The sequence below is a fragment of the Streptopelia decaocto genome, assembly GCF_964273445.1.
Source record: "Streptopelia decaocto genome assembly, chromosome: 1".
NCBI classification, from domain to species: Eukaryota; Metazoa; Chordata; class Aves; order Columbiformes; family Columbidae; genus Streptopelia; species Streptopelia decaocto.
The window spans coordinates 61,154,356-61,182,242 of record NC_138663.1 but is presented as its reverse complement, the minus strand read 5'-3'; the positions used below and the strand labels follow the sequence as shown (position 1 = coordinate 61,182,242).

At 43.3% G+C, this 27,887-nt stretch overlaps 2 protein-coding genes across 4 annotated transcripts in view; both read left to right on the top strand.

Moving 5' to 3' along the window:
• The window catches only part of CREB3L2 (cAMP responsive element binding protein 3 like 2), an 83,528-nt gene extending 76,706 nt beyond the window's left edge, over positions 1 to 6,822 (top strand). The window contains exon 12 of one of the 2 annotated variants that reach the window (XM_082043434.1): positions 114 to 6,822. In XM_082043434.1, coding sequence (XP_081899560.1) covers positions 114 to 189 — 76 coding nt within the window. In that variant the 3' untranslated portion in view covers positions 190 to 6,822. The remainder of the gene's footprint in view (positions 1 to 113) is intronic. The other variant, XM_082043433.1, reaches the window with a different exon arrangement.
• Positions 6,823 to 13,424: 6,602 nt separating this feature from the next.
• Positions 13,425 to 27,887, top strand: part of DGKI (diacylglycerol kinase iota) — a gene marked incomplete at its 5' end in the record, with an annotated part of 215,395 nt that continues 200,932 nt past the window's right edge. For both annotated transcript variants that reach the window (XM_082064302.1, XM_082064301.1), the window contains one exon: positions 13,425 to 13,615. In XM_082064302.1, the coding sequence (XP_081920428.1) occupies positions 13,425 to 13,615 (191 nt within the window). The remainder of the gene's footprint in view (positions 13,616 to 27,887) is intronic.

Sequence of the window (27,887 nt, the reverse complement as noted above, 5' to 3'; positions counted from 1 at the left end):
GGTAAATACTGAGTGCCTTTTTAGCACTAGCCACTTCAAGCAGGATATGCACTTTTAAAAATTACTAACTATTAGTGTTAACCTTTGTTGTTTTGTTTTTTTGTTCCCTGCAGAGTCAACTCGGAACTAGAAGGAAATGAAACACTGAAGATAATTGAAATAGATAGAAGAGTCAATGCCACCTCTTAAAAATAAAAAGGCCTTTTTTTTAATTTCCCTCTTTCCCACATATTTTCAACCAAAGTCCCCCTGACTTGTCATCCTCAGTGAACCAAAGCACAAAAGAGAGGGAGTTCAACTTCTGCATTGACTGGTGAGGCTGTAACTGCAGAAGGGATCTCTTGTCTTTGTAACTCCTCACTTCACACACAGTTCCTGTCTTTGTTTTTATTCCTTTCCTGCCTGATACTTGCAAGGGCGGGATTGAATTATGATGGCAGATGATGCCAGCAGTGTGCCGGTGACTGGTGGGTGTTTGTACGTGCACGCACACATCCTAATCTGAGCACAAAGACATTCTGTAGCAGAGTGGAATATGCCAAACTGATGGGAGTGTGTGGGTGATAGGTTTTGTGGGAGAGGGAACTGAGAGAAAGAGGAGATGCAGCATACTGCTGCTCAGAATCCAGCCACAGCTCCATGCCTACTGGTCTACAGCACTTGAGCCTTTTGGGCAGTTGAGGAGCATATTGTGTAGTCTGCTTCTGAAGGGACAGGAACGGGCTCTGATACAGTTAACAACAGAGGTGGGAGAGCGGTGGGCAGCGATGCTGCTGAATCCCGACCTCTTTCTCTTTTCTCCCCTCCAGCCCCTTTATCATTTAGTGGGGTAGGTTTCTCTCTGGGTTGAAAGCAGTCCTGGTAGGCTTCCCTACTGCTTCCACCCTTGTGGAATTCAAGCAAAGATCAGTTGCTGTCTTCTCACACTTTGTCCATGTAAGAGAATTACACTAGTTTAACTAAACCTGTTTGGAAAGCAGGTTTTGTTAAATTGATGCAATGTTTTAGATGGATGTCCTTTAGTCTGCTTAAGACTAATCTGTTTAGCTTAAATCAGTTCTTTCCCAACAAACGAAATCAATGTAAGGCTTAAACCAGAAGTGCCTCCTGAGAGGCCCATGTGGATTTAATTTATTGGCTTTTGAGATGCGTTGATGGAATTTCTTATGTAGACCTGGTCCCAGATTTTCTTGTTTTCCTTTCCTTTCCTTGCCATCTTCCTGTTACTGTTGTAAATAGTATTTATTAGCTTTGCAAAATCATGTCCAAGTGGTCGTAATGAAGAGAATTGAGCTTCCCTAACCCTGCAAGTGGTCTGGGCAAACTCTGAAATCAGACACACAAATATCATTAAACACCCATTCCTTCCTCTCTGAACTTGAATTGCCCTAAAATACAGCCATGGGTCTTATCTTCCTCTTACCTCCTTTTCTAGAGATGTGATCTTAGACCAACTGATTAGCCAAAACCCCAACTGGAGGTGGTAGACACCATATTAGCTGTATGGCAAGACAGCCCCTGACTTGAGGAATTAAGTATGTAGGCAGCAGACAAGGCAAGAGAGGGATGAGCTGGGCACATAGGGAGTTCAATGGAAAAGCCAAGAGCAGTGTTCAGGTCTGATCCTGGTCCAGTACTTTTCTCCCTGCTTTGTTTCCTCCTTGTCCCATGTAGCTGGTGCCTTTAAGGGTTTTCCCTCTCTTGGTACTGTGGTCGTGTCTCTGCATGGACCATTGAGGATGGATTTGATGTGAAAATCCTAATTCAGCAGGCTAGCACATAGCTATTCTATAGTTTACCAGAAGTAGTCAATTTTTAAAAATAATTAAAAATTTTGAAACTCTTTTTCTTTTTTTTTTTCCTAATGATAAATAAGGGAAAAAGTAATGTAGCCTTAGAAGTAATTTTTTACCATGTACAGTAGATATTTCCTGCAAATATTCTATTTTGTAATACTGCATTTCTATTTTATTACAGCAGCTGCCACATCAACTCCTTTCTTGATCTTCATTCTCCTTAGACTTTCTTCCTTCAGTAGCCTATTTTGCCACCCTCAGGCCTGACTCAAAACCCAATGGAATTAATGGAAATAATTAGGTGGGTTACAGCAGGCTGTGGATCAGTCAGAACTGTGCCATTTTAAGGTGTTTCACATTAGTGACAGTGAAACATGTGCCTGACTCCGTGAAGTTGTAATGAGTTTTGGCATACAGACGTGCTTCCTAGGTAATGCCCTTTTCTTCTGTGCAAGTGCCTTTTTATTACTTTACCTGTGGTAGCAATGAGAGGAGAAATGTCATTGTAGTCTATTTTGCAAGTGTTCCCTTCTTGGCGTGGGTCAGTCTCCTCCTCAAAGCCTTTTTCCCTTTACAGTGATCCTGCTGGGTCCTCTGCACCATTCCAGTATCCACCAGCGGCTTTTGTATGGGCTTTTTTGAGCAATGGTTTAAGGCTTCACATAAATAACGAACACCAGTGGGTGCCACAAGGGATGGCTGCATTGCTTTGCCACTTGAGGTCCACAAAGTGACAGGAAAAGGCTGGGACTGACCCTTCCCAACCTTACACTCGTTGGTAAGTGTAAGTGGGCAAGGTCACAGCTTAGAAAGTTCCTTAAATGGTCCTTTTTTTTTTTTTTTCCAAGCACCCATGGTTTGTCAACTCTGAGAGCAACTGAATGGTTAAGTCTTCTGCCAAAGAGGGCCCAGGCTGTGGAGCACAACACCGCTCGTCAGTCCTGCGTTTTGCACTGTGCCTAAGTAGGCGGCCGCTCTGCTTGAGCTCATGCCCTTGATCAGTTAAATGGATCACCTGCCATTGCAGACACAGCTGACTTCACTGTATTAATACCAAAATTGAATTATATCTCTGTACTTAAAAGACGGATAATTTTGCAAAACCCAAACACCACCCCCCCACTCTGAAACCTACTGTACTAGTCACCATTAAAGCTTTGCCATTTTGTTGGCTTAATTTGGACATGATGTTTCAAATCTGATTGGGAGATAGTCATGTTTTCATCTGGAGCATTTTAAACTGGCCACAGTCTGGGTCAAGCCTCTGAACTAATTCATCCAAGCCAGAATGGCAATACCAATTTTCTCGTAACTGTTTGATAATCTATTTCTATAATCTTAATCTGTGTAATCCTTGAAGTTATTTTAAGATAATCTTTTGGGGAATCTCTTGACCTAGTACACACATTGCTTAGGGATTTATTATGTTAAATATTACTTCTTTATAATAAGGAAAAACTTTGCTTTGCTTTGGTACGTTTGCAATGATTTTTCTTCAGGGTCCTTAGTAGAACGAGTTTCTCTGCTAGATACTAGGGGCCAAAAAATCACCTGTTGTCACCTACCCACAGGCTGTCGCTGTCTCCAGAGGTGGTTTGTGCCTATGCACATACCTGGCAAGGGGACAGAGGAGGCAGGACACGTGCGATTGCACTTCCAACCCCAGCAGTGCAGGGGTGACCCAAATGTGAAGGCTGAGGCACCGCAGACGGTGTGGAGTGGCAGCTGAATGTGCTCAGTATTAAGGGCACAGGGAAAGGGCAGTGAGGTGTATTCAGGGAGGATGCCAGTCTAAGTGCTTTTAATTAATTCAGCTATATTACTTAAGGTCTTAAGTCTTCTGCCAGTATACTTTTTCCAGTCATCAGTGACCTGGTGCTGTAGAATAGTGTGTGTGTGTGTGGACAGGGTAGGCAAAGGCCTTATGTGCTACTTAATTTCCATTTCCACTAGAGGACTTAAGAGATCCTTGGAGTCCTCAGCTATAACATGCTGCTTGTCTGCATTATTTCATACACACTAGTAAACTTACCTTTTGGCCCATAGCTTTAAAGCATGTCTAAATCTGTCGGATTTTTGCTTCTAGGGAGATAAGCTATGAAGGTATGTAGGGCATTATTTTATATATATATATATATATATATATATTTGAAAAGTATAAAGCAGAGGGCATGTGACAGTTCTAACTTTGTTACCAATGTGTAGATAGCATGTGGGTTTTTTTGGTGGTGTTTTTTTGTGTGTTTATGGTTTTTGGTTTTTTGTTTGCTTGTTTTTTTCCCCAGGCTATTTCTAGTTCTTTGCATTTCTCCTACTTCATCTATACTATTCAATATTCTTCAGCAGCACAGACTAATAATGGATTAGGCTGAGGTTCTTAGGCCAGATCCCAGCTGATAGAACACCGCACACTTCTCACCGGTTTGGAGGCTGCAGGTCTGATTTATAAGGGCAAGGAACCTCTTCCATATCTCTCTGTGTAACAATGTGCCTCAATGTGTTCTTGTTTTTTCTAATGTAGAGCTGAAATAAAAAACTTTTTTTCCCTGCTAAAGAAACCAACCCACCTCTCCACTCCCATCCCCCAAACTATCAGCACTGAATTCTGTCTAGACGCATTTAGAATATAGGTCAAGTAAATGAATGATACTAATTGCTACATTGGGAGGGATTTCCACTGAGTATTTGGGCTCTAGATTCCAGCTAATGCCAAGAGGCCATTGTACAAAACCCACGCAGCTAAGAACAGAAGAATAAGAAATATTTTTATACTCCTAATGACGAAAATATTTTTCTCAAGTCATTAATTAGAAAGGGAACATTTTGTATTCTGAAGGTGAAATGGTAGGTCAGTACTTTATAGTTACAAAAGTTATAATCGCCTATATAAGTAGTGTAGTACTATGGTGTGCTGCTGCTTTGCCCTGTAGCGTTGGGGATAAACAACTTTGGGGGTTGCAAAGATGAATGAACTGGCTTACATGTTCGGAGCTTTACAAGTAAGATGTAAGGATTCAGTCCGTGGGCCAGGATATTGTAGCTTTCTCATGGCCAGTAAAATGATGGTGGGCATTCAGGGATCTGTTGAGGGTGTGTTCTCAGTTACTGCTGCATTGCTTAGGTGATCGGCGTCCACTGGAGACTGCAGGATCGAGAGGAGAATTGCCATTGGTTTTGGTGCTTTTCATATCAGGCCTTTTTCTTCCTTACAATAGTATACAACTGAGTTGACTTCCTACACAGAAAAGACTGCACCTCGCAGGAGACTCTCATTTGTGATGCTAAAATAGAGTGTCGATATTCTTCATTATCTCCTCTGCCCTAGAACCCATCTCTGTGCTCTTCCTCTAAGAGCTGGAACTGAATAGGAGAGAAAAAAACATGGGAAAGATGGATGTGTAGACCTGCCTTACACAAAAGATGAAAGAAGTGGCTGATGAGGGGACTCCTGATGTCACAGGGAAACTTGCTAGTTCTTGATTCCATAAATCAGCAATGGTAGCCGATTTCATTAGTTACCCCCTTGTTTAATTTTTACTCTTCCCCTTGCTCTTTAATACTATGCAGTCCTGTTTATGCATATCTGACCTTTATGATGTATGCCATTTTTCCTTCCAAACAGCAAGCAAAAACCTTTTTGAACTTTAGCAGCCTATAATTAATCAAGTGGAAGGGAGAGACAGGGAAGGGGAGGCAAGTAATCAGTTTCCTTTAACAGAACTCTGCTCATATCTGACTTTGCCATATCAGATTTTAATTCAATGGTGCTGATGTAACAGTGTCTTGCTTTCTTCATTTGTACAGTTAGCAAGAACAAGTGTGAGTGTGTGTGTACCTGTGCACGAGTGCGTGGTGAGCAATGACAAAAAAGAAAACAAATGCAGAGTTGTTTATTTAATGTAGTAAGCATCCCTAAATAGAGGCACCTACCTGAACACACAGGGCACATTCCACTTGGTGCAACAGAAAGTCCAGGTGTTTCTCTCTGAAACCTGTTCACATTCCACATCACTGAGCACTTGTAAAACTGTAGTGAGAATTGCTGTCTGAAGTCTGTCCTATTAGCAATTTTCGACTGAAAGTTGTTGCACTGTGTCATTTTGTGTGTAAGCATAAATCGTCTGGCCTTTCTGTAGGACAGCTCTGGCTTGATACAAAAAGAAAAAAAAACAGCTTTAGGTTTTATTGTATTTTTGGGTGTCATTTTTGTTATGCAGAATTATGGCTTTGAATTTTGTTTTGTTTTTAAATGGGGAAAGTTAACCTTAAAAAGTGGCCCCTGGGAGCTGACAGCTCAAGGAACATGATTTGTTGAGCTGGTCTTCTGGGAGAGCATCTAAAGGTCCTCCCTTCCCCGGGAGCGCTACTGCCCTTAGCTGCTCCACACCGTGATGTTAAGTACATCGCAGTTTCCCGGAGATTCCCTTGGCCCTCTGAGGGTAAATTACCTGGTGTTACCATCTTGAAGACAAATACATATCCAGGGCCAAAGCCTTGGGCCGTGCAAAACAATAACTTGTGACTCTGAGTCACTCTGCGTGTGACTCCCCGGAGGCATTTCAGCTGATCTTGTCCTTTCCCTCTGTTCATGTGGAAAAAATATGGGTTTGTGCAAACATTTAAAACTGTCTGAGATGAAAAGGACAGGGTTACTAGTGAAAAAGCACACACCTCTATGCTCTTTGGTAAATTGCATTGGAGCCTCTTCTGACTGCAGATATCTCTGTTCTTTTGCCATAAGTTTGTTTAACTCTGTGTATGTGTGTTCAGTGGCCTCTCTATTTTTGTATAAGCGCTGTCATCTGGATACGGTCCCACCTGATTGTTCACACTGCAAACATGTCCATTGGGTGGAAAAAAATTGCTGTTTTTCGTTTTTAGATTGTCTGCTTGATTCTATGAGAGAACAGACTACCTGCTTTTGTAGCCTAAACATGTATGTAGCTAAGTATGTTATGCTTTTCATTTCTTGCAAATAAATATTTTCTGTAGAAAAAGCAAGTGTAGTTTGTTTACTTTCCTGATAGTTGGAAAAGATCCGGTCCCTGGGCTTTTCCAAGTGCAGCTCTGCATGCTGTGGTGTAGGTTTTTACTGGAGCTGGCTGCCCCTTCCCTTTTGTGAGAGTAGCAGAGAATTGTATCTGCCAATAATGGGTGGAAATTAGGCAAAACCTGTTGGCATTTAATAATGATAATGGCACTTGAGTGCACCTGGGCAGTATAGCCCCATTAATATTAAATTTTCTGTCTATAAAAACAGGATCCAGGAAGACTGATGCTGAAGGGGGCACTAGCTTCAGCCTGGTGATATCAACGTGTCGGAGTGTTCTGGAGCTTAATTCGTGTGGGCCAAATAGCCCTCTGGAAGGCAAGACCTTTCCCTGTGCTGCATTTATACTGGGCAACTAATTACTTAAACCAAAGTCTTAAAAGATCTCTTTCTGCTTTGGCTTTTTGGGGTTGGATCCTTCGCTGGCCTCAGCTCCATCCCTTGCCCCAACTCACCCAAGGTAGCTCAGGAGCTTTCTCCAGCAGTTCAGAAGCTGCTGTTCTACCTGTGTCAGCCATCGAGATTGTGCCCTGCAGCCCAGAAGCAGCTGCCAGCCAGGGGACAGAGGTGACCTTTTGCTACTTTGAGTAGACATAGAGAATCAAATACTTCATTTCTTCCAGTTTGGGGACTCGGTGGCTTTGCTGGCCATCCAGGGAACTTGGCGATGGATGGCCTAATGCAGATGTGAAAATTACACTGTGCAGAGCCGACTTCACAAATGGTATAGTCATGTATATTACACCACTTTTCTACCAGGAAAGGGACCTCATAAATGAGTACCATGCATCCCTATAGTAGCAACTAAGAGCTTATCCTCCACAGGGAAATACTAGTGATGGAAGTAATAGTTCCAGCTTTACTGAACTGAAAATGGGAGCATGACTGATGACTTTGGTGCCTCCTTTTCAAGGCCTCTTAAAGAAGGCTGCTTTAGAGACTGTGGAAGCAAACATACCATGAAAATCGAAACACGCTGGCCAGCACTAAATCTGTAGCTGATAGAAGGCATTTTCAGGAGTGCCTTGGTGTTGAGCTAAAGAGGTTGAAGTAGCAAAAGAAATTGGCAGTGAAGGAAAAAAAAGCAGCTCTTCTCTCCTAAGCTTTACCATGGTGCTTTTAACCCCCAAATGGCCTTTGCTGCTCACCACCGTTCACTATCACAAGAAAAGGAAATAGGAATGACAGGTTTATATTTTGCCTATCCATTTTTTTTGGTCTGTCTCTCTGTGCAGTGTCTGTCTCTCCCAGACGGAGCCCAGTTCCAGCACCACAACTATCTAACCCTGCTTTGGTCACAGCAGATGATGAAGTAGCTCTTTCTCACAAAATTCGCTTTCTGTACCTGGATGAAGAAGGTCTGTGGTGCTTTCTCTTGAAAGGTGGGGGGAGAAGGTCTTTACTTAGTCTTGGAAGTTCTGCATCCCGGTCTTTTGCTGTCATTGTTTTGGAGGTTATTGCAGCCACTGCATTTCCTCCTGATGCTGCTGGGTGCCCTTTGCTTTCAGAATGGGCAATTTCACTTGCCAGAACTATTGATCCAGGGCACTTGTTAACAGCATCAAGCCAAACATAACATTTTTAGAGGAAAATCATTAGGCCGTGACTGATTGGGGAAGTTACCCTCGGCTTAGTTTTAGCTGAGCTCAGTTCCTCGGAGCATACAAAACACCAACTGGTGATTAACGGCTGGTTAAGAATCAACTGGGGTCTCAGTATTACCCTTAAAGCATCACCCAGCAGGCAATGCTGCAACAAGTCTGTGATTAAAAAAGAAACCCACATACAATGCAGAAATCCTGGGTGATGAGCTGTCAGCCTCACTACCTATCACCCTCCGGTACATGCTGTTCTTTGCAAAGCTGTTTGAATTCAAGGCTGAATTTTGATACTCGTTTCTCAGGCTGATTCCCATTGCAGGGCAGGAGGAAGGGGGTCTGAATGCAGCTTGCAATGCCTCTCATGGCACAATTTGGGTAGTAAGTCTTCACCCTTTGCTGATAGCCGCAACTTGTGCCTATTTTACAACAGCACAGACTTCTCCACCCCGCAGGTATTTCATGGTAGATTCATTATTGGTGCTCCCTTTCCTGTTTTGTTTGCGTTGGGTTTTTTCAGAAATCTGGACCTCATTAGCTTGGAGTTTAGAAGCAGTGAGCAAAAGCTTGCACCCTTGCTATAAATAAAATATTTCTGTAGGAGCTTGTCCAGTAGAGGTCTCGTCCTGCTCATGGTGTGCTGGTGAATTTGGCTGACCGCTCTCCAAGCTTCAGACTCCTGCTCTGTGAAATGGGGCCAGTGGTGGTTTCCTCCTCTCTATAAAGCACTCTGAGATTAAGCAAAGCAAGGTGATCCAGAGAACATAGGAATTAGAAATCAAAGCATTTTACTTCATGTTGAATGAGTGACACTTGTGTGTCTTGTCTCCCTCCAGTTTGTACTTCAGAAAATTAAAGTGATTGATTTGGTTTCTCGTTTTCTTGGTGCTGTCTCTTGTGGGCTACAAACGGAAGCCAGGAATGACTTAACTTTTAAATTACTGAATTAATCTTAAGCTGTATTTGCATGAGGCCTATATGTAGCTATAAATTTTTGTGTGTGTGTGTCTCCAGTAAGGAGGAAATTACAAGTTCTGGCCCTTATCTTTGCTATAATGCAACTGAGGAAAGATAACCACTGTCCATGTATATTGGGTTGTCTCACTTCCACTCTTTAAAGAAATGCTTAGCTTCTGGTTAACCCTCTTTTTTAAACCTCTTTGGTAAACCCCTTGTTTTGATCCCTGGCATTTGTGAAGGGGCAGCACTCAAGCACTTCCAAGCCAGGATCAGGCCCTTCTTGTCACCTCCACTGAACACCTTGGCAACAGGAATCAGGGCCTATTTCTAGGTATGGCAGCCTACGCACGGAAAGGGGAGTAGTGCTGTGAAATAGCTGAAAAATGGTAAAAAGCAAAATAGAATGTAGCAGAAAGCAGTAACTTGCCGGGGACCCGATTGGAGCCAGTGCTGGCAGAGCTGCAGGGTGAAGTGTCTGCCCGACAGGGTGATCTGCTGAGGGGAGGGCAGGTGACTCCATGTTAAGGCTCAGCATCCCTCAGTTATCTGATGGATAAGCGATGCTCTGCTTGAACTTCAAATGCTGACCAAAAATAAATGTGTTTGTGGGCATATCTGTCAGCATTGGCTCTGGAAAGGGAAGCTGGATGCTTGTTCAGTTGTGTTAAAAAAACACCAAAGAAACCAAATGAAAACCAAAGCCACCACCACCACCAAAACCAACCAAACAAAACCCCGAACACCCAGACAAAACCACCCCACCCCAAACCAGAAAAACCCCCACAAACAAACAAACAAACCCCACAGGTGTATGTGTATAAATATATGCATTTTTCTATATTTTCCTGGATAGTGAATGTTGAGGGTAATCCTGAGGGTGAATTTTGTGTGATCTTAAGGAATATGGAACATTTAGAGCAGACTGACTTCTCCCTGGCTAGCCTGGCTCACCAGGTAAGTAAGGCTGCCTCACCCCTTTCTTCCCCACTCCTCTTTTTTGTAGATATCCACTTCTTTTCCATTAGGAATAGGATTTTCAGTCCCTCCCACTCTAAATAAAACTTACCGCAGTGCACACAGCCTGTGCACGCTGGAGTGTTCAGAATGGGATTTAGCAGGCATGTGAGTAATGGAATAAACCTTCTTCCCTTGGCTTTCCTCCAAAAGGCTGAATTCCCTCCTTTCTCCACATTTCCTCTTTCATTCCCACCATCCACCCTGCTATCCAAGGCATGCAGTGTGGTGTGAAGTTTCCACCCAGGAAAAAGAGCATCCCCACCTGCTGGAGCTTGTCAGCTCTCCCGCATGAGCAGGGGAGTCACTGTGGTGTGGGGTTCTCCTCTGAAACCGACAATCCAGCCCTTGGCAGGAAGAAACGAGATCCCCAGTCATGCAAATTCAGGCTCTTGCTAGCACAATGATCCCAGATACTTGCAAAATCTGCTAAAAAGCTATTTTGGGGCTCATCCTTTCCATCCTGATCGAGTGGTATGTCTGCAGCCACGTCTTGGAGCAAACGAGATGCTCTGACAAAGTTATTGCTGGTGTTGCCTTTCTCAAGCCACAGGAATTGACAGCTATGCCACAGGTGTAATTGTGCAAGCAGGGCTTTCCTTCACGAGCCTCAGAGTCTCTCACAATTGCTCATATTCAGAAAAAGGCATAGGAAGTCAATTTAGCACTTCATGTTGCAAATGAGTCATGCAAATTGCAGCAGTCAGAGGAAAAACAGGTAATCCCGGTGCACGCTGTAAATGTGGTCATGTGGGCAAAGTGGTTATTGACAAGCAGGAGCTACAAGAGGGTTTATGCTGGAGAAGGCAGACGTGGTTCAGTGGCGTGGATGTGCACTGGATAGGGGGTTAGCAGATTCTGATTTGTTGTTAGGCTTTGCCCCAGATGTTCTGAGGGAGGTAGAGCGATCTGCAGGGCACAGGCCACGGAGCTGTTCTCATAGGGACCAAAGGCAAAAAGAAGAAAGCTGTGAGATGATGCATGCTGTTCTGCTCTCCAAGTGCAAGATTAATTTGCCATTAAAATGTATTTTTGCATATGCCATTGGCATCTTTTCATAGCAACAGAACAGATGGTTTTCACCAATGACAAAACCTCAAAGATAACTTGATGATGAGAGGGGTGCTTATGGTCCTGCTCTTCATCCTTGAAGGTGGTTGTTGGGCTAGATCTGAACTGGTTTTTGACAGTTACATCTCAAAATATTTCAGTTTCTTTCTGCGAAAGGAGTTGTCACATACTTTTAAATCAGACGCTTCCATTAGCAATATTGACTGCTAATTCCCGTGGAAGTTCATCTGGAGACCTTCTGACTGAGGTTCTAGTTCTGCATGGACAAGGCATGGATGGTTTCAGCAGAGCTCCACAGTGGTTTGCAGATATGTTCACACGCAGCGCAGAGCAGGATCCGGATCTTCTTTTTTTGCAGTTCTGCTTAAGAGCTTTAGTTTTCTTCCTGTAAGCCATGTATTACATGGTTTCATTATGCTTTTTTCTATGTGCTTCATTAGTAACTAAAAGTAGTCTGAGGTTTGAGGGAGAAAATTTATATATCTATTGGGGGAAGCACGTGTGCATGTAGATAATACATGCATCATTTATGAATACAATTTTGAAAGCTGGTTAAACTTTTAAATGTTTAAACTGTAGTAAAAAGAATCACTTTTCGTGACCCTTCTCTATTGCCAACAAGGGACAGGAGAATGTTGATTGACTGGCTTGGAGAGCTTGTCATTGCTGAAGTTGAGATGAAAGATGTATACACAATATGTGTGCCAAGTATGAAGAAGCGGAATCTTTCAATAGGGCTGGAGAAGGCACAAGAATCAGGTGTAAAGAACCTACTGACTGTCGCCAGTCTCACTGATATCCAAGCTTTTGCAACATTTGCATGCTGCTGCATATGGGCAGCGGGTAAATGCTGCGACCTTTTTGACTTTTAACCATGTCACTGGTTGTGTGGTGGCACAAGGATCACAAAGAAGGGACAAAGCCACTCAGGGAAGTCATCCATGGGGAAGGGCTGGTTCTGAAATCTGTCCCTGTAGGGTTTGCCTTCTTAGTAGAGTATCATTGTTCACGCTGCTCCTTTTTTTTTTTTTCTTACAGCTTTCTATTTTGGATCACATTGCCTTGGAGAAGTTTTGGATGCAGAAAATAAAGTTCTGGATGTGATAATTCCTGCTGCAATTTCTGAATAGTCCCAGACCTTGATGTCTTCTGTACTTTTAAACCTTATTGTCACTGTCAGCTCACATGCTTAACTAGCCCCGCGCTGAAGCCTCCCTGGAAAGTTTTCCTTAGTGTTTCCCAATGAACAAAAGGGAGAAACAGGGAACAAGGTGGGAGGATAATTTATTTTACTAAGGAACACCGTGATGCTTGTGTCAAAAGGCATTTCTTTGGACTTGGGTGCTTTCATTCTGAGCACACTATATGGAGATTGCCTGGGAAAAACAATTAGGCGTGATTAGTATGTAAACAAGCATGGGGTAAAAGAAGCTCAGGGCATTGCTGGATGCTCTGGGGCACTTGATGTCCCTCTCAAAGGTGTTTTGGAGGTGATGCTGGGAGGGAACCGGGCACGGTTAAGGCCAAAACCTGACTCGGCAGCCCCCGGTCCCTGCGCCCCGCCACCGCCTCCCGCCTCCCCCCTCCCCGGGCGACCCGACGGTCCCGCTGCGGGGGCGGGGCGTGGCAGGGCGTGGCAGCGGCTGGGGGGGGCGTGGCGGGGGATGCGGCGCGGCATTGGCGGGCAGGCGGCTGGGCGTGGCGGGGGGCGGGCGCGGCCGGGAGTTTCCCACAATGCCCCGCTGCAGTGCGGCCGCCGATGGATGCTGCGCGGTCGCGCTGCCATTTGCAGCCACCGCGGCTCGCAGCGCGCCCCGCGGCCCCGGGAGCAGCGGCCTCCCGGCCACCGCCGCCCCCCAGCGCCTGCAGCCGCTGGCCACCCCCCGTCTGCCCCCTCCAACCCCTCCTCTTTCTTGGCCCTTGTGCCCCACCGCAATGAATCCCCCTGCTGCAGCCGGTGGGGAGGAGACGGGGGCGGCGGGTGGCAGCGGCTGCCGGGGGGCTGAGGGTGGTGGGGAGCCGGCGGGTGCCGCCGGGGTCCCGGAGGATCCGGGGCTGTCTGCAGCGGAGGAGTCGCTGGAGGAGAAGCTGCGGAGCCTCACCTTCAGGAAGCAGGTGTCCTACAGGTGGGTGCCGGGCGGGGCCGGCTCCGGGCGCCCTCGGTGCCCCTCTCGGGGGCATCTCTCGGGAGCGGGGCGCCGGCGGCTGGGGAGGCGGCAGGCAGAGTGCGGTGGCGGTGCGGCCGGGCAGCGGCATGAGGGCAGCACCTTGCAGCCTGAGGGGCTTTTTCTTCATTCCGGAGCCTAAAAGAGACCCCGCCACATGGGCATTCCGTTGAGGAAGTGACCCGCTCCCAGCCTCCCTGCTACCGTCAGGTTTGCGGTGCTCCTCCGGCGCGGCAGCGTCAGGGGCATGGGGAGGGGGACAGTGTGTGTGGCTGAACTTCGGAGTTAACTCGGAGTCGGGTGTCTTGCCCGTCTGTCAGGGGAATAGGTCGGTCTTTACGCTCTGCCCTCTTCTTTAAAAACACGGCTGCCCGTGTTCCCGGCGCCTCCAAACGCTCGCAAAAGGGATGGGGGGGGGGGAACAACCAACCTTTCAGGTGGCATCGCTGCTCCCGAGAGGGGCTTCTCCGTGGGAAGTCTCACGGAGTGCAGGTCACGCCCCCAGCCCGTGCCGGCAGCCGTTGTATAAGCCCCAGCGGTGACAAGGTAGGTGGCTGCTGTGTCCAACACCCCAGGTGTGCCTGTGCGCCGAGGGCAGCCACTGGGGTGCCATAGGACATGCTGTAGCCAAAGCAGGGCATTACTTTCATAACCAGACTCTTGTATTTTTAGGATTGCGCATTGTCCCATATCTCTGATGTCAAATAAAGAGGTTTCTTCCTCCTGTAAATACACCTGTATGAAGGGATTGTTGGTGGGGTTTGTCTGTTTTTCTGTTACCACCTAGGAACTGTTAATGGTCAGCAGCTGCTGGAAGCAGTTGCTGTCTGACAACCTTCACACCAAAAGTTCTGGAGTCTTACCTAATTCTGGCTGCAAAGCCCCAGGGGTGGCAGCACACCATCAGTAATTAGTATTCTAGCATGCTTAGGGATGAGCCCTCTTAACTGGGAGGATGGAAAACCAGACCTGCTATTTATGTTGTCTCTACAAGGAAAGAGCATCTCTAGCTCTAGGTAAATTAGCTGAAGAATCTTACCTGGCACGGAGATGCTTCTTTTTACCGTGTTGTCAATTTATGTGTGAGATACAGCTTAGCAATGGTTTGGGTCTCTGCATGTGGTAGGGCTTGAAACTGACATAATTAAACACTCTTCGTGGTTGAAATTTTATATGAGAGACTTTCCCATAAGGGTTGATGGTCTCACTGGTGAGTGTGAAGTTTGGGATGTTTTGTACTGGACTCCAACAAGGTAAGTGACGGGAAAAGGAAAACTTACTGAACACCTAAAGAGCATTTCATTGGTCATCTCTCAGTACTCTTGCATCTCTACCCTGGTAGTTTTCTTAGTGCACGTCATGTAAGGGCAAATTGTCTGTTGTGAGTAAAGGCAGATTTTGCAGGTGAGCTGTTGAAGTAACTGCTAATGAGGCAGGTTTGCTATTGTGTCTGCTCTTTGAACAGAAGGCATGAGGCTCACAATAAATCCTGGAGGTGCTTCTACTTAGGCTATACATTTTCATTTTTATTGTATTCATTTTGGCATCTCCTTTTGGGGCCTGGATATTAAAATATGCTTGTAATGTCCTGTTTTCTAAATCATCTAGAAGTGTGTTAAAGACACGAGTATCCTTGGAGCTTTCTGCATGGTGTGTGTTCGTACGGGTTTCATAATAACTGCTTGTAGGAGGAAAAGTTGGTTTTATTTCTGTTCTTTCTCTTCCCTCTCCTCCAGCTAGGCAAGTATACAGCGAGTCCTGAACCATTAGATATAAAAGCTTTTTCCTAAGCATCTCTTGATGCATATTACTCATTGTACTTGACCTAGGATGTGTGCAAGAAAGTACATTTTCTTTGCATCCTTGGATTTCCCCACCTTTTCTTCTTCTGGAGCTGGTTTCCTACAGATTATGCACACTCCCCCATAGTGAGAACAATCTGAGTAGATAAAGAGTAGAAAACTTCCACAAAGGACCTCCACCGAGCTCTCCACACCCTGCACCCCCCAGGCTCCTTAAATTGCTACCATTTCTCTCAGTAAATTATGGTGCTGAAATACATTTGTAAATGTAAATGACTATATTATATACAGGAAAATCTATTTATGTTGGCACCTGGACTCCCTTATCCACTAGTACAATAGAAGTTCTTCAAGGCATCATACAGACTTTCAAACAGCTCATTCAGGATTCTCTATGCAGGTGCATAACGCTGACATACACCCATATATCTGTATTTACATATGCATGAAAAAAAACAACAAACCACCAACAGTTGGAACTTGCTGAAAATAATAAAGAAACATGAAAATGCTTGTAAAAAAATCTATTTGTGGCAACTGAGGGAATGAAATGAGTGGCTGAAAGAGACATCAAGGTATTGTCACAAGGGGAAAAAAGGAAGAAGAAAAATATTACCTGTACCCATTTTAGGTTTGTCACACCCTGTTATGGAAGTATGGTTTACACAAGTCACACTTAAAGCATTACCTTTTTCTCCCCCCCCTGCCCCCACTTTTTTTCCTGTTGATGAACTGCTTTCATTGTAATGCAGATCTGTTTAGCTAATGACATAGTTGTTGCATACAAATAACTTGTTAGTTTCTCTAAAATTGTACCAAAACCACAAGCAACATAGTTCAGAAAACAATGTTTTGTACTGATGCAGTCAGAGACTTACAATGCAGAAACTGCTGTTTTATATATGCAATGAATTTGGGTAGTAAATACTAATGTAGGCATGTTTGTCCCACATATCAATCCATCAGGAGGAAAAAACTTGCTTTAAATAACACAGGTGTGCCTCATAGGGAGCTCCACGACCCCCTTGACCTTGCTGTGTTCCCATCCATACCCACCTTGCCCCTGATGTTCACAAAGCTCCTTGTCTGGGCCAAAGCTCATCATTCTGTTAAGGGTAGATGTTTGCTTGCTGTTTTCTTTCTAGTAATATGCTGTAATTATGTATACATACACAGTGGGGATATGCCACTTATCTGTGCTTGTGCATGAGTTAATGGCTTTAAAGTGTGTCTGTTTCTCTGTGTGTGCATGTGCTGCCAACATACGTCCCTTAAGTGGGTCTCAATTTGCAGATGGGGCGCCTGCCGTGCCTGATGTAAGATGGGGTGTTGAGGTGGTGGGTACCGCTGGTCCCATTGAGGATGCGGGCTGGTGAGGGAGGGAATGGGGGGAGTCTGCAATCAGAAGTGTCAGTCCCTTGATGAAGGGTACTGAATGAAAGCCCAGATAAATGGTCTCCCTTTTCAGCTTCAAGCACTTAAATGCAGCCAAACAACTTAATGGTTGGAGGCTAACATCAGAATGCCAACAGCTAAGCAGTCATTTTTAGGGCTTTTTTTTTTTTTTTTTTTTTTACCCTAGAGATGGGCTTTTCTGTTTAGAAATGCGAACTGCAGGCTCGCAAAATGAGAAGAGTTTTTCTCATAAGGTGATAGAACCGAAAGTTCAATTTCCCACCCTGCTGTGAAGAAATTGGCAGACGAAAGACAAAACAACAAAACCCACCCTGACTCAAAGATACACCCCTGCCAGAGAAATGCTCTCTACAGATTAACTGGTTCTTGAAGAAGTGTATACTTCCCTACATTTCTAGACCCAGCAGAATAATTACAAGATATTGGGACACAAAGGTAGTGGGTAAATGGTTCTTTCCTTTTAATTTTTATTACTTTGTCATTGCAAAGTTCTGTGAGGAACTTCATGGTCTTTTTTAGCTAGAGATTAAAGTAGCTTTCCCCGAAGTAATTTTTGAAATAGTGAGTTTCAGATTACACTAAAGAGATGCTCAATAAGAATATTTCCACAATAAAAAAGATATGGGTAGAGAAATCTTTGGAAATAATGCTCTGTCTGGCAGGTTTCCTGCAGGTGTTTGCAGCTCTAAAAACTTACCTGAAATGCAGTCTTGTCATTTAGTTGTTTAAGTTTAGAGAAATAATAAAAGGTAAAAGGAAAAACAAACAAAAGAACCAACACAGCAACAAAACCTCCACAAAACCAACCAAACAAAAAAATAAAGAAGCAACCAACACAACCCAAAAAGCACGCCGACTGAAACCATCAATATTGCAAATGGCTTTAATTTCTTATTAATTATTATTTAGAAATTCAGGGAATCTGGATTAGTGGAACTGAAAATCAAAATTAAATTGTAAGTTTTAATGGTCCTCTTGTGAGATCTCAAGTGGCAGTTGGCAAACACTTGTCACTAGGGAATAGTTTATCTAGAGAAATGTAATTTCATTTTGACCAAGTGGAGAAATCCTACCTGATGAAGCATGTGACCGGCTTTATGATTCTTGCTTGCAAATGGCTTAGGGATTTCCAAGATTGGGACCATAATGAATTGTCGCAGGGTCCTGTGCTGTTAACAGGCTGTGGGTTGGTGGCTTGGTTGCCATGCTTTGTCTCTGGCTGAGGTCGCTTGCCTGAGCAGGGCACCATGCGTTTTACTTTTAGTGATGGTAGCAGCTGGAGGTGGTGGTTTTCTTAACTCATTGTGTCCATTGGTCATCCGGTTCCACTCAGAAATGTCGCTATCTAAAATAGGTGGTTTGAGTTTCTATGGCTGATTTTTTCTCTGACTTTCCAAATGAATCTGTTCAGGATGTGCCTTGTGTGCTTTCCCGACTCTTCTTCTGCAAGAAGAAGCCAAGAATCAAGCTGGCCTCTCTCCTCCTGCACCATCAGCAATGACCACTTGTCTGTTGTGGCAAAAAGTAGCTGGAGTTATAATTGCAGTGGGTTTTGTTGCTGCATTTGAAGTGTGGGGGGGAAAGCTATCGCAGAGAAATCCTGGGAAATCCCTGGTTACACAAGCCTTGTCATTGCTGATGAGCATGTAAGTACCTGGGAGTGCAGATGGGGCCTCAGACCAAAATAGAAATTTAAGGAAAGGAAACATCCTCATTTTTTGCTTCATTTATTTACAGACATGATAATGATCATAAAGAGCACATCACTGCTCAGTAAATATTAAATAGAGACAGGATGATAGAGGTGTCTCCCATTACTAAGACTTAATTATTTTAGGAAATATGACAGCATTTACTAGTGTACTGTGAAGCATTATAAATAATTAAAGCTGAATGACATTTGTAAAAATGAAAACATCCAACACAAGCCTTTGATCTTTTGATTGTGTTGATTCCTTCTACTTAAGTTTCCTTGAATCTTAATATATCCTGTTTCCATAAACGAGTGAGGCTGTTCAGCATGAAAATGATGGATGGATTTTTATTTTTTACCAAATGTCAAGAAAAATAATTCTCTCTCTCTCTAGCCTATATCTGGTAAGATCTGCTTACAACTGTCTTTGTTAAGAGTTTCGGGTATGTACTGTACAGAGTTGGTACCACCCACTCACATAACAGTGACTCAGTTTACTTTGTCGCCCAAAACATCCATCACTGTTTTATAATTTTCTCCCAAAGCACATCACTGGACATTTTTAGGTACATGAAGGGGCCTTCAGGAAGCTCTTTCTTTTCTAAAGCTTTGAGGTGGAAGTTCTGTGTTGGGACATAATGCAGAAGAAAGCCAGAATGGTTTAGAAACAAGAATAATACTAATTAAGTTGGCATTTAAAGTTCTCTCCTAACTTTGGCCAGACTTGCAGCCCCATCTCATCGATGTCTCTAAGTCATAGAAATTAAAAGGACTGTCTTTAATTGAGAGCATGTCTTACATTCTCCCTTCTGTATCTGAGGTTAACAGCGCTTTTAAAAAGACATGTTGTGAATTATAACTCTTGTTAAAGCTATGTGTGAGCTGTAGTGGAATTATGTGCATACTCACAAGAAGTTAAATGCGTCAGTGATTTGAAAGTGGGAGTCTCTACGAGCACATAGTAAAGTTGTTGTGTGGCACAGACACAGACCTGTAGCCTCAGATTGCCCTGGGACTGTTGCAGGTGGAAAATTTCATCACATAAAAAAATGCCGAATTAGATGCCACGTAATGTTGCTGGGGTGGAAAATCACCTTTGTTCTGGCTAGTCCTCTGGAATAAATGAGCAGGTAGTCAGTTCTTCTTGCCTGGGTCAGTCATGGGGCTAATGAAATGATTTACTGGAAGCCTCACCAGGCTTTTGAAAGTTTTGTGTTTATTTTATTTTATTTTATTTTATTTTATTTTATTTTATTTTATTTTATTTTATTTTATTTTATTTTATTTTATTTTATTTTATTTTATTTTATTTTATTTTAATTATTTTATTTTAATTATTTTATTTTAATTATTTTATTTTAATTATTTTATTTTAATTATTTTATTTTAATTATTTTATTTTAATTATTTTATTTTAATTATTTTATTTTAAAAATATTTTCTTTATTTATTTGGCAACTTGGCTGAAATGTTGGGAATGTGATGTGTATGTGCAACAGTTTTCCGTGCTCTTCCTGTGTCTTTATTGATAAATCCAGCACTACCTGGGCATGAGATACCAATAGTCAGCCAAAGGGTTTCCCAGATATTAAGAAAAAGAGGGAGAGGAAAGAAGAATAAAAAAATAATCAGGCATAGCAGGCTCATGGCTCTGTGGCAACCTCTTCTAATTATAGAAATGATGATGAGCAACTTTGCCTTGGAATAAAACAGATATGAAATGTGAAAAGTTTGGCCTCCTTTTTCTGTCTTGCTCTGTACAAAGTGTTGCATTTTATTTAAACTCTGCATGTGGGAATGATGCATTATAGTTATACTATTCACCCTGCTTGTCCTGATGCTTTTTTTTCCCTCATCTATGGTTTTCTAATAATCTGACCATTTGCCATTCTTAACAAATAAAAGCTGTGTGAGACTAGGTATATATGAAAAAAAAAAGTGTAATAGTACTTTACAATAAGACTGTATATGTATGTGTACAGAGTCTATAGGAGCCTCCATGGGGGCTAGTGCTGTGTATTTGGCTGTGTATGGGTAAGGTGACATCATGGTGAGTAACTGCAGGGTGAAGGAAGGTGTATGACAGGCCATGGGCATGATGGACTCGGCTGTGTGTTTTGCAGGTTGCTGCTATGTGGGAAAATCATTTGTACTTTCTACTAAATAATTGCTGGTCCTTGTGAGGGCTGAGGAAAGTGTACCAGGGTGGGCTGTGTGTTCAGGAGCCTTGGTGCATACTCTGTATAAATGCGAGGAATGTAAGATGAAGGGATGTCATTATGTTGCTAATTCTACTGTATGTTGTGTGGGTTTTCCTCCTTTATTTAACTGTCCTTTATTCTGAGGTTATACATATTTATGGATATAAAATGTTAATGTGTTTGCTCAGGGTGAAGGCCTTAGGTCTGACAGAAAGTGCTGTACCAAGAGCTGAGTCCAAGGTTTGTAGCTCCATCTGAGGCCACCAATGCTCTCTGGTTTCATTTTTCATTTCTGTCTGTCCTGCATTTCTTTTTATTTCTCTTTTCTTGCTTTTCTGAGTGCGGATGTGCCTGCCTGAGGGTATAACTGCTTCCCTTGTGCCCACATACTGTCAACCCCTGAATTCTCCCTTAACCCTGTCTCTCAGGGTGCTGAGCTTCTGGTAAGGCCATTGCTGATGCATGTGCAACCCACTCTATGCTGCCAGCAGAAAAGCCGATAGCATCTCAGCCAGCTTATAAAGGCTTTTTTTCCTGCCTCTCTGGAAGCTTGTCTTTTGCATTGTGCCTACAAATTAATTCAGGGAGGATTTAACTGGTGAAGATTAAGATGTGTGTGGCCTTCACACCAGCACCACCTTGTCTAATGTTTGCTGGCTGCCATGTGCCACAGGTTGGCCATGTTCCTGCACTGCCTTCCCTGTCCGGACTGTGCCTGAATCCTTCTCTGAAGATAACGGTGGACAGAGGGTGACTGTGCTTAGGAAGGAAGGTGCTTTTTTTCCACCTTAAAATTCACTAGAATTCTTTCTCAGTTACAAAAGGCCTCAGCTTTCTATCTTGATCTCAAGAAGAGACCCACAAATGAAGTAGGAGACACTGTATTTTGTCAAGAAAGTTGCTGTTTGGTTTTTAACACCGAAAAATCTGGTGTGCTGGTCAGAGCCTTACCTTAGACAAAGAAGTCTAATACTTGTTCATTATACTTTTGACTCATTTTTTTTCCACCTGTAAGGCTGTAATCTGTAAGTGATAATACCTGCCTAATGCAGGCGGTGTAGGACCTGATTCTTTGTAAGTTCGCTTTGACAAACAGAGACAAAAGAAAATAAACTGACTTACTTAAGAGGGCAGATGGAATCTGTGTGACAAAGTGGGAACAGATCCTCAACTCTAGTTTTAACAGCAAGGTCTCTTGTCCAGGCTAAAAGGAGAGTGGAACAGAAAAGAACTGAAAGGACAACTTTCAGAGAAAACCTGAAAGCTGGGGGAGAGGTAGAGAACATCCGTGCATGGATGTTAGAATTTGATCTTGTTTAAAGTACAATTTACCAAAGTTTTGCCTCTGAATTATTTGTGCATTAAGCAAACAGGATGGTTCATTTTTAAGGAGTTTCACTATCCTGAGACTGCCACAGGGCACTAAGTGGTTCTTCTGAATGTCTCAGCACCTCCTGCTCACTTCCTGAAATGCCTCGGCATAAAGGTAGGTAAGGGGTTGATGGGGAAGGGAAAGGTTTATTAGCTTGTTCTGAGGAACGAATGGTCACTAACTACTGCGCTCTTGGCAAAGTGAGTGAGTCTGTCTGTATTCTAGGACTGAGCCTGGTATTTCCCTGACATATACTGCATTTTTGAGGAAGCTTGATGGTTTGAAAACACTTATGCTAGAAAAAGGCTTGGTAGTGATGTTCTGAACCTTTCAGTCCTGGATTTCTCTTCAAAAGCAGCTCTGAATGGCATTGCCAGAATCCCCTTCCATTTCACAGCTGTTTGAAAGCTTAATGAGCTTCAACATTTACAGTTCATAATGGGAAATTTCTACTTTATCATCTGGTATTGCCACCCTTTTTTGAGGGGTTATGGCTTCAAATTCTACCTAGAAAGTTTTCCAGCTCACTGGCCCTACAGACTATCTGTGTTGTCCCTGTTGCTGTAGACAAATGGCCATGCAGTCAGAGAAAATGGAGGTTTCTAATTCTACTCAGGTTGGAGCCAATACTAACTTAAAGCACCATTGCTCCTCCTGTGTACCTTTGTGGCTTAACATGAGATATGAGAAGATGTAGGATACTATTCTCTCAGGCTGCTGATAAGGTATATGTCATTAGCAATGAGTTTACTTACTGGCATTGGAGAATGGTGCTGGTGACTGCCTTGGAGCTTGAGCTAGGCTATAGATGCATTGCAGAGGTAAATAGTATTAATGTCTTTGGTTGTCTGACTGTTTATAAGAGCTCTTGGTGGAGAGATGTGGGCTCTTTTTGAAAGTTCAGGGACTTGGAAGAAGGTGTTCAGTGGTGACACGTGTAGGTGCAGATAGTGGGAAAGTGGTGGGTGAATATCTCATCTTGCTCTGTATTATCCTCTTCAGATGAATTCAAAATTATCCATTCCTCCCTCACTGTTCCTAAGGAATGTGTGCTTAATATGTACATCTAAAGTTTGTCTGATTAGGGCTATATGATAAGTGAATGTTTGGGGGTATGACCTGAAACTTCTTACATGTGGAGAAAAAGAGATTCACATATTTAATATAGACATAAGAATAATATAGACATAAGAAGCACTATGATTATGTAGTAATCCTTTCAATATTTGTATTTTCACTAACTTCAAAACACTTCAGAATTGTAAAATTAGTTTCAGTATTTCTAATTTCTTTCAAATGTTCTCAACTTCAGCTTTTCATAAAAACAAACAACAAAGCCCCTAATAGCCAGATCATATTTCTTCTGAATTGCATGACTCATCATGAAGCTTGACCCACCGGGGAACATTTTCCAAGTGGGGCAGGGATTAAGCTTCAATTGCACAGATTCATCACAGATGATGAGTTGAACATCTTATAATCCCTCTGTGCTCTGAAACTGCTCCCTGATGCTGTGTAATATGCAGGAGAGGGGACTGCCTCTGATGCTCCGAGAGGTGCCAAGGGACTTCTGGGCACCATAGGAGAGGATGAGGAAGCTAAATGGCTTTGAAACCTGTTAACATTAAAAGATGATGAGAAAATACCTTCCTGTCATCACTTTATTTCATTAGGTTGCTAATGAGTTTCCTCTAGGGAAGGTAATGGGGTAGTTCTTATGCTTTTATCCAATTAGTGAATTATCCCAGGAGTATATAATTTTTTTGTGAAAACACATTGAGTTTTATTCCAAATGGAGCACTGCATCCTGTAGGTCCTCTGAAGGCAATGAAATGCCACATGTAGGTGCATGCTAGGCTGGGTCCTTGGTTATTAATTGCTGATGTTAGCTTGATCTATGGTTTCGACACTATGCCCTAGAGGGCAATGGACTCTCCTGTGAAAGTAAGTGAAATGCCGAAGATGTGAGTAAAGTTTCATTATGAGTTTTGAGGTTAGTTGTAAGTTGAGACACTGAGAGAATTCACGTTAAAACCCCGTGTAGATAGGAAACAAAAGAAAAGTGCCTTTGATGCTATTGCCTTAAGGGATATCCAGTACCAGTGTCTTTGCCAGCTGCTTGTGTTCATAGGATCCTTTGCTGCTGGCACTACAGTCACCTCCAGGTTTTAGCCTAATTTAAAATGACATTGGAGAAGGAAATAGAAGCAGTACTGATGCAGCTGACTGCTTGTGAGTGGCCTTCTATTAGTGAGAAGAACTTCAAGCTATTCTTTATATTTCATTTTTGTCTCTGCAGGTAGCCAACAGTTGCAATGGTCACTTCTTTTGCAGAGCAGCATATTTGGCTTTGGAACAAGTAGATTTTTTGTTTTGTCCCTGGCCAGTTTTTACTGTGATATAATTTCTGGATTTCTTTATTTCTCATTTGCTGTCTCTCCATTTTCGTTCTTTAATTTGCCTTTGTCTCCCTATCTTCCTGCCAAGACACCGATGCTCTGTGTGGGTTTACATACCTGGGGCTGTGCGATGCACAGTACAATGAACAAAGAACACACAAGTACATAAACACTGGGCTTCACATTCTACAAGGTCAGATTTAAGTTGCCAAGCTCTCTACAACCGTTTTTCCTGCCTCCGAGGCTAGTGTGAGCTTTACAGTCTAGCACTGCATCTCTGATTCTTTACTATCAAGATGCTCAAGTTAAACTGCTTCCTTTCCCCTTTAGATTTTCAGTAGTGGAAGTTTTCAAGCCCTACAGTGTTAGAATATGTTGCAGAGGCTGAAAAGTGGCTACATGCATATTTTATGTGCAACTGAATATAGAGACTGGGTTTGGACTTCTCCCTGTCAATGTAATGCAAACCCATGGCAAAAAGGAGGAGACATCAGTTGCCTTCTCCAGCTTTTCAGCTTTTTTTTTTTTCCTAGCTTTTCCAGGTGTTGCAGGAATGGCGAAAGGTACTTGACAAACCCTGCTGATGCATAACAAACAGTGCTGGAGCAGACGTAGAGTGCCTTGGATGGATACAGGGTAGTGTTGGGATGCTTGTGTGGACTCTCTTTTGGCCTTGTGAATCTTGATTTGGCCCAGATGGCAAACAGCAAAACAGTGCTTTTCAATTCCTTGAATCTGATGTGGGCCATATAATCATTCGATAAATAATACACTGTAGAATCATAGAATGACTCGGATTGTAAGGGGCCCACAAGTATCATTGAGTCCAGCTCCTGTCCCTGCATATGACAACCCCACAGTTCACACCATGTGTTTGAGGGCATTGTCCAATTGCTTCTTGAACACTGTCAGGCTTGGGGCCGTGACGCCTCCCTGGGGAGCCTGTTCCAGTGCTCCACCACCCTCTGGGGGAAGAACCTTTTCCTAATGTTCAACCTAAACCTCCCCGGCACATCTTCTTGACATTCCCTTGGGTCCTATCACTGGTCACCAGAGAGAAGAGATCAGCGCCTGTTCCTCCTCCTCCCCTTGTAAGGAAGCTGTAGCTGCCATGAGGTCTCCCCTTAGTCTACTCCAGGCTCAACAAACGCAGTGACTTTAGCTGCTCCTCATATGACTTCCTCTCCAAAACCTTCACCAGCTTCATGACCCTCCACTGGACATTGTCCAGTAGCTTCATACCCTTTTTATCCTGTGGTGCCCAGAACTGCACACAGTGCTCCAGGTGAGGCTGCACCAGTACATAGTAGAGTGGGACAATCACCTCCCTCGCCTGGCTGGCAATGCTGTGCTTTCTATGATCCAGAGCGAACAGCAAAATTACTGAGTGCTGGGTTATTTGGTCTCTGTCTTGTCAGCTCTTTGTTTCTTTTTTTTCAGCAGATAGTGGGAGGGATGACTAATGTTGGCTGTGATGCTGGGGCAGTTACCAGCTGGACTGAGACCAACATAGCAGTTAAGATACTCCCTTGCAAAATGTATATATGGTGTTTAGCCTCATGGCCTTCAGACAAGTGAAGTAGGAATAGCAGTTCTTTCCCCAAAAAAACCCTTGCCTGTTGAACCTTAATCCATTTGAGAGGGAGAAAAACCACAACCTTTTTCAGGGATGTCTGTTGACAGTCTGGCCTGGAAGACTTTGGTGCTGTCCAAAGGAAGGGCTGGCTGGAGAACAGCTTCTCTGCTTTCCAGGGAGGATACTGCATGTCTTTCCCTCTTGGAATAGCTTGTGGTCTACCAGCCCATAGGATCCTTCTGTCTGGACTGATCTTGGGGATGTGATGACCATCAACAGTATCAGCCAAGCACTATGGATCTTCATTCAAGCCTGTGGGCAGTCTCAAGCCAGAAGTACTCTGAGAAATACTCTCGAGGGCAGGATGAACCCAGAGAGCTTGTGTGTGTGCTCTCCCCTTAATGGATTTGTTTCAGAAAAATGTCATATGTTATGATCTCTCTTTTTTTTTTTTTTTTTTTTTTTTAAATGGAGTAAATTCTGCTTACTGTTTGTTTGTTTTATTTTAATGAAAGAGACAAAAATAAGCTACCTCTGGCTCTAACAGTCAACTGGAAGAGATCTTTAGTATGATACACAAATATTTTTATTTCCTCATATGTAGTCACATATTCAAGATCAAGTAATGCATTTTTCCCTGTTTTCACTTCATGTCTGGTGAAAATGTGAGAAATCAGATAACACTGAATTTAAAATAAAAGCCTCATCTAATCCCTTGGTTGGGCAATATGGTCTTTTCTCCCTAATCCCTGGACTGTAAAATACACTCTTCTCTCCTTACCCCCACCTCCTTAGTGCTGAAAGGAAAGCAACCAAACATAACTCTGCCATCAGCTCTGATGTGAGTGTGATAATATCCTTGACCTGTCCATGTAATAGCTGCTTACATTTCCAATTTCCTTTTTTCAAAGTAATACTTTGAATTTGTTGTTTATATTAGTACCTGGTCTTGTACTGAATTCAAGTGAAATAAGCGTATGAAGTGAATACAGAAGAAGACTAAGCCACAGCTGCTGAAGCCCAGTGTGGAGGGTCCTCTCTTTTCACAGCTCATGCCATTTCTCTGTGGGAACAGAAGATATGATGACTGATTTTTTGGGAGGGAGATGGAAGGAAGAAAGGAGCTGACCTGTGGTTGTGGAAGTGGTGGGTTTGTTCCTCCTCACTTCCTAATTCCTAAGAGCTGCTGTTTGTTCAGGGAGAGGTGAGCGCAGAGCACAGGCAGCAGCAGGGAAAGCTTTCATCACAGGCTAATTATCCTTCTCTCCTGACTTAGCTGAAAAAGAAGGTAATTCACTTTCTTTTCAGTCTTTGGCCTTTATCCTGAGATTACTCATGTCTTTTGCTTCCTGAAAAAATGAATGTCATCCTCTTTCACACGTGAAGTGCCAAGATACCAAATGGCCTTGCCTTTCTGCTGCCAATGACCTTATTTTACTATCATTTGCAACTGTGCATGTTACAAACTGAAAGCTGCAGCTGACTGTCTCCCAGAGGATGTGGATATGGGCCCACAGCTGGGAGCTCTGGCATGTACCTGCTCCTCCCATCTGCTTGTGTTTGGAGCTGTAGGTCATAAAAAGAAATCTGGATCATTTCAGCTGCAGTCAGACTTTTGGACCCTTCAGCTGTCCAAAAATAGGCATTTCCAGTGGATCACAAGCAGTTATGAGATGAGAACAAGAAGGGAGGGTGAGAAGTTGTGCTTAGGGTGCAACAGGTAATGGTTTATAGCAGTATGTTTCCCATCTTGAAAGAGACCACTAGGGATGTG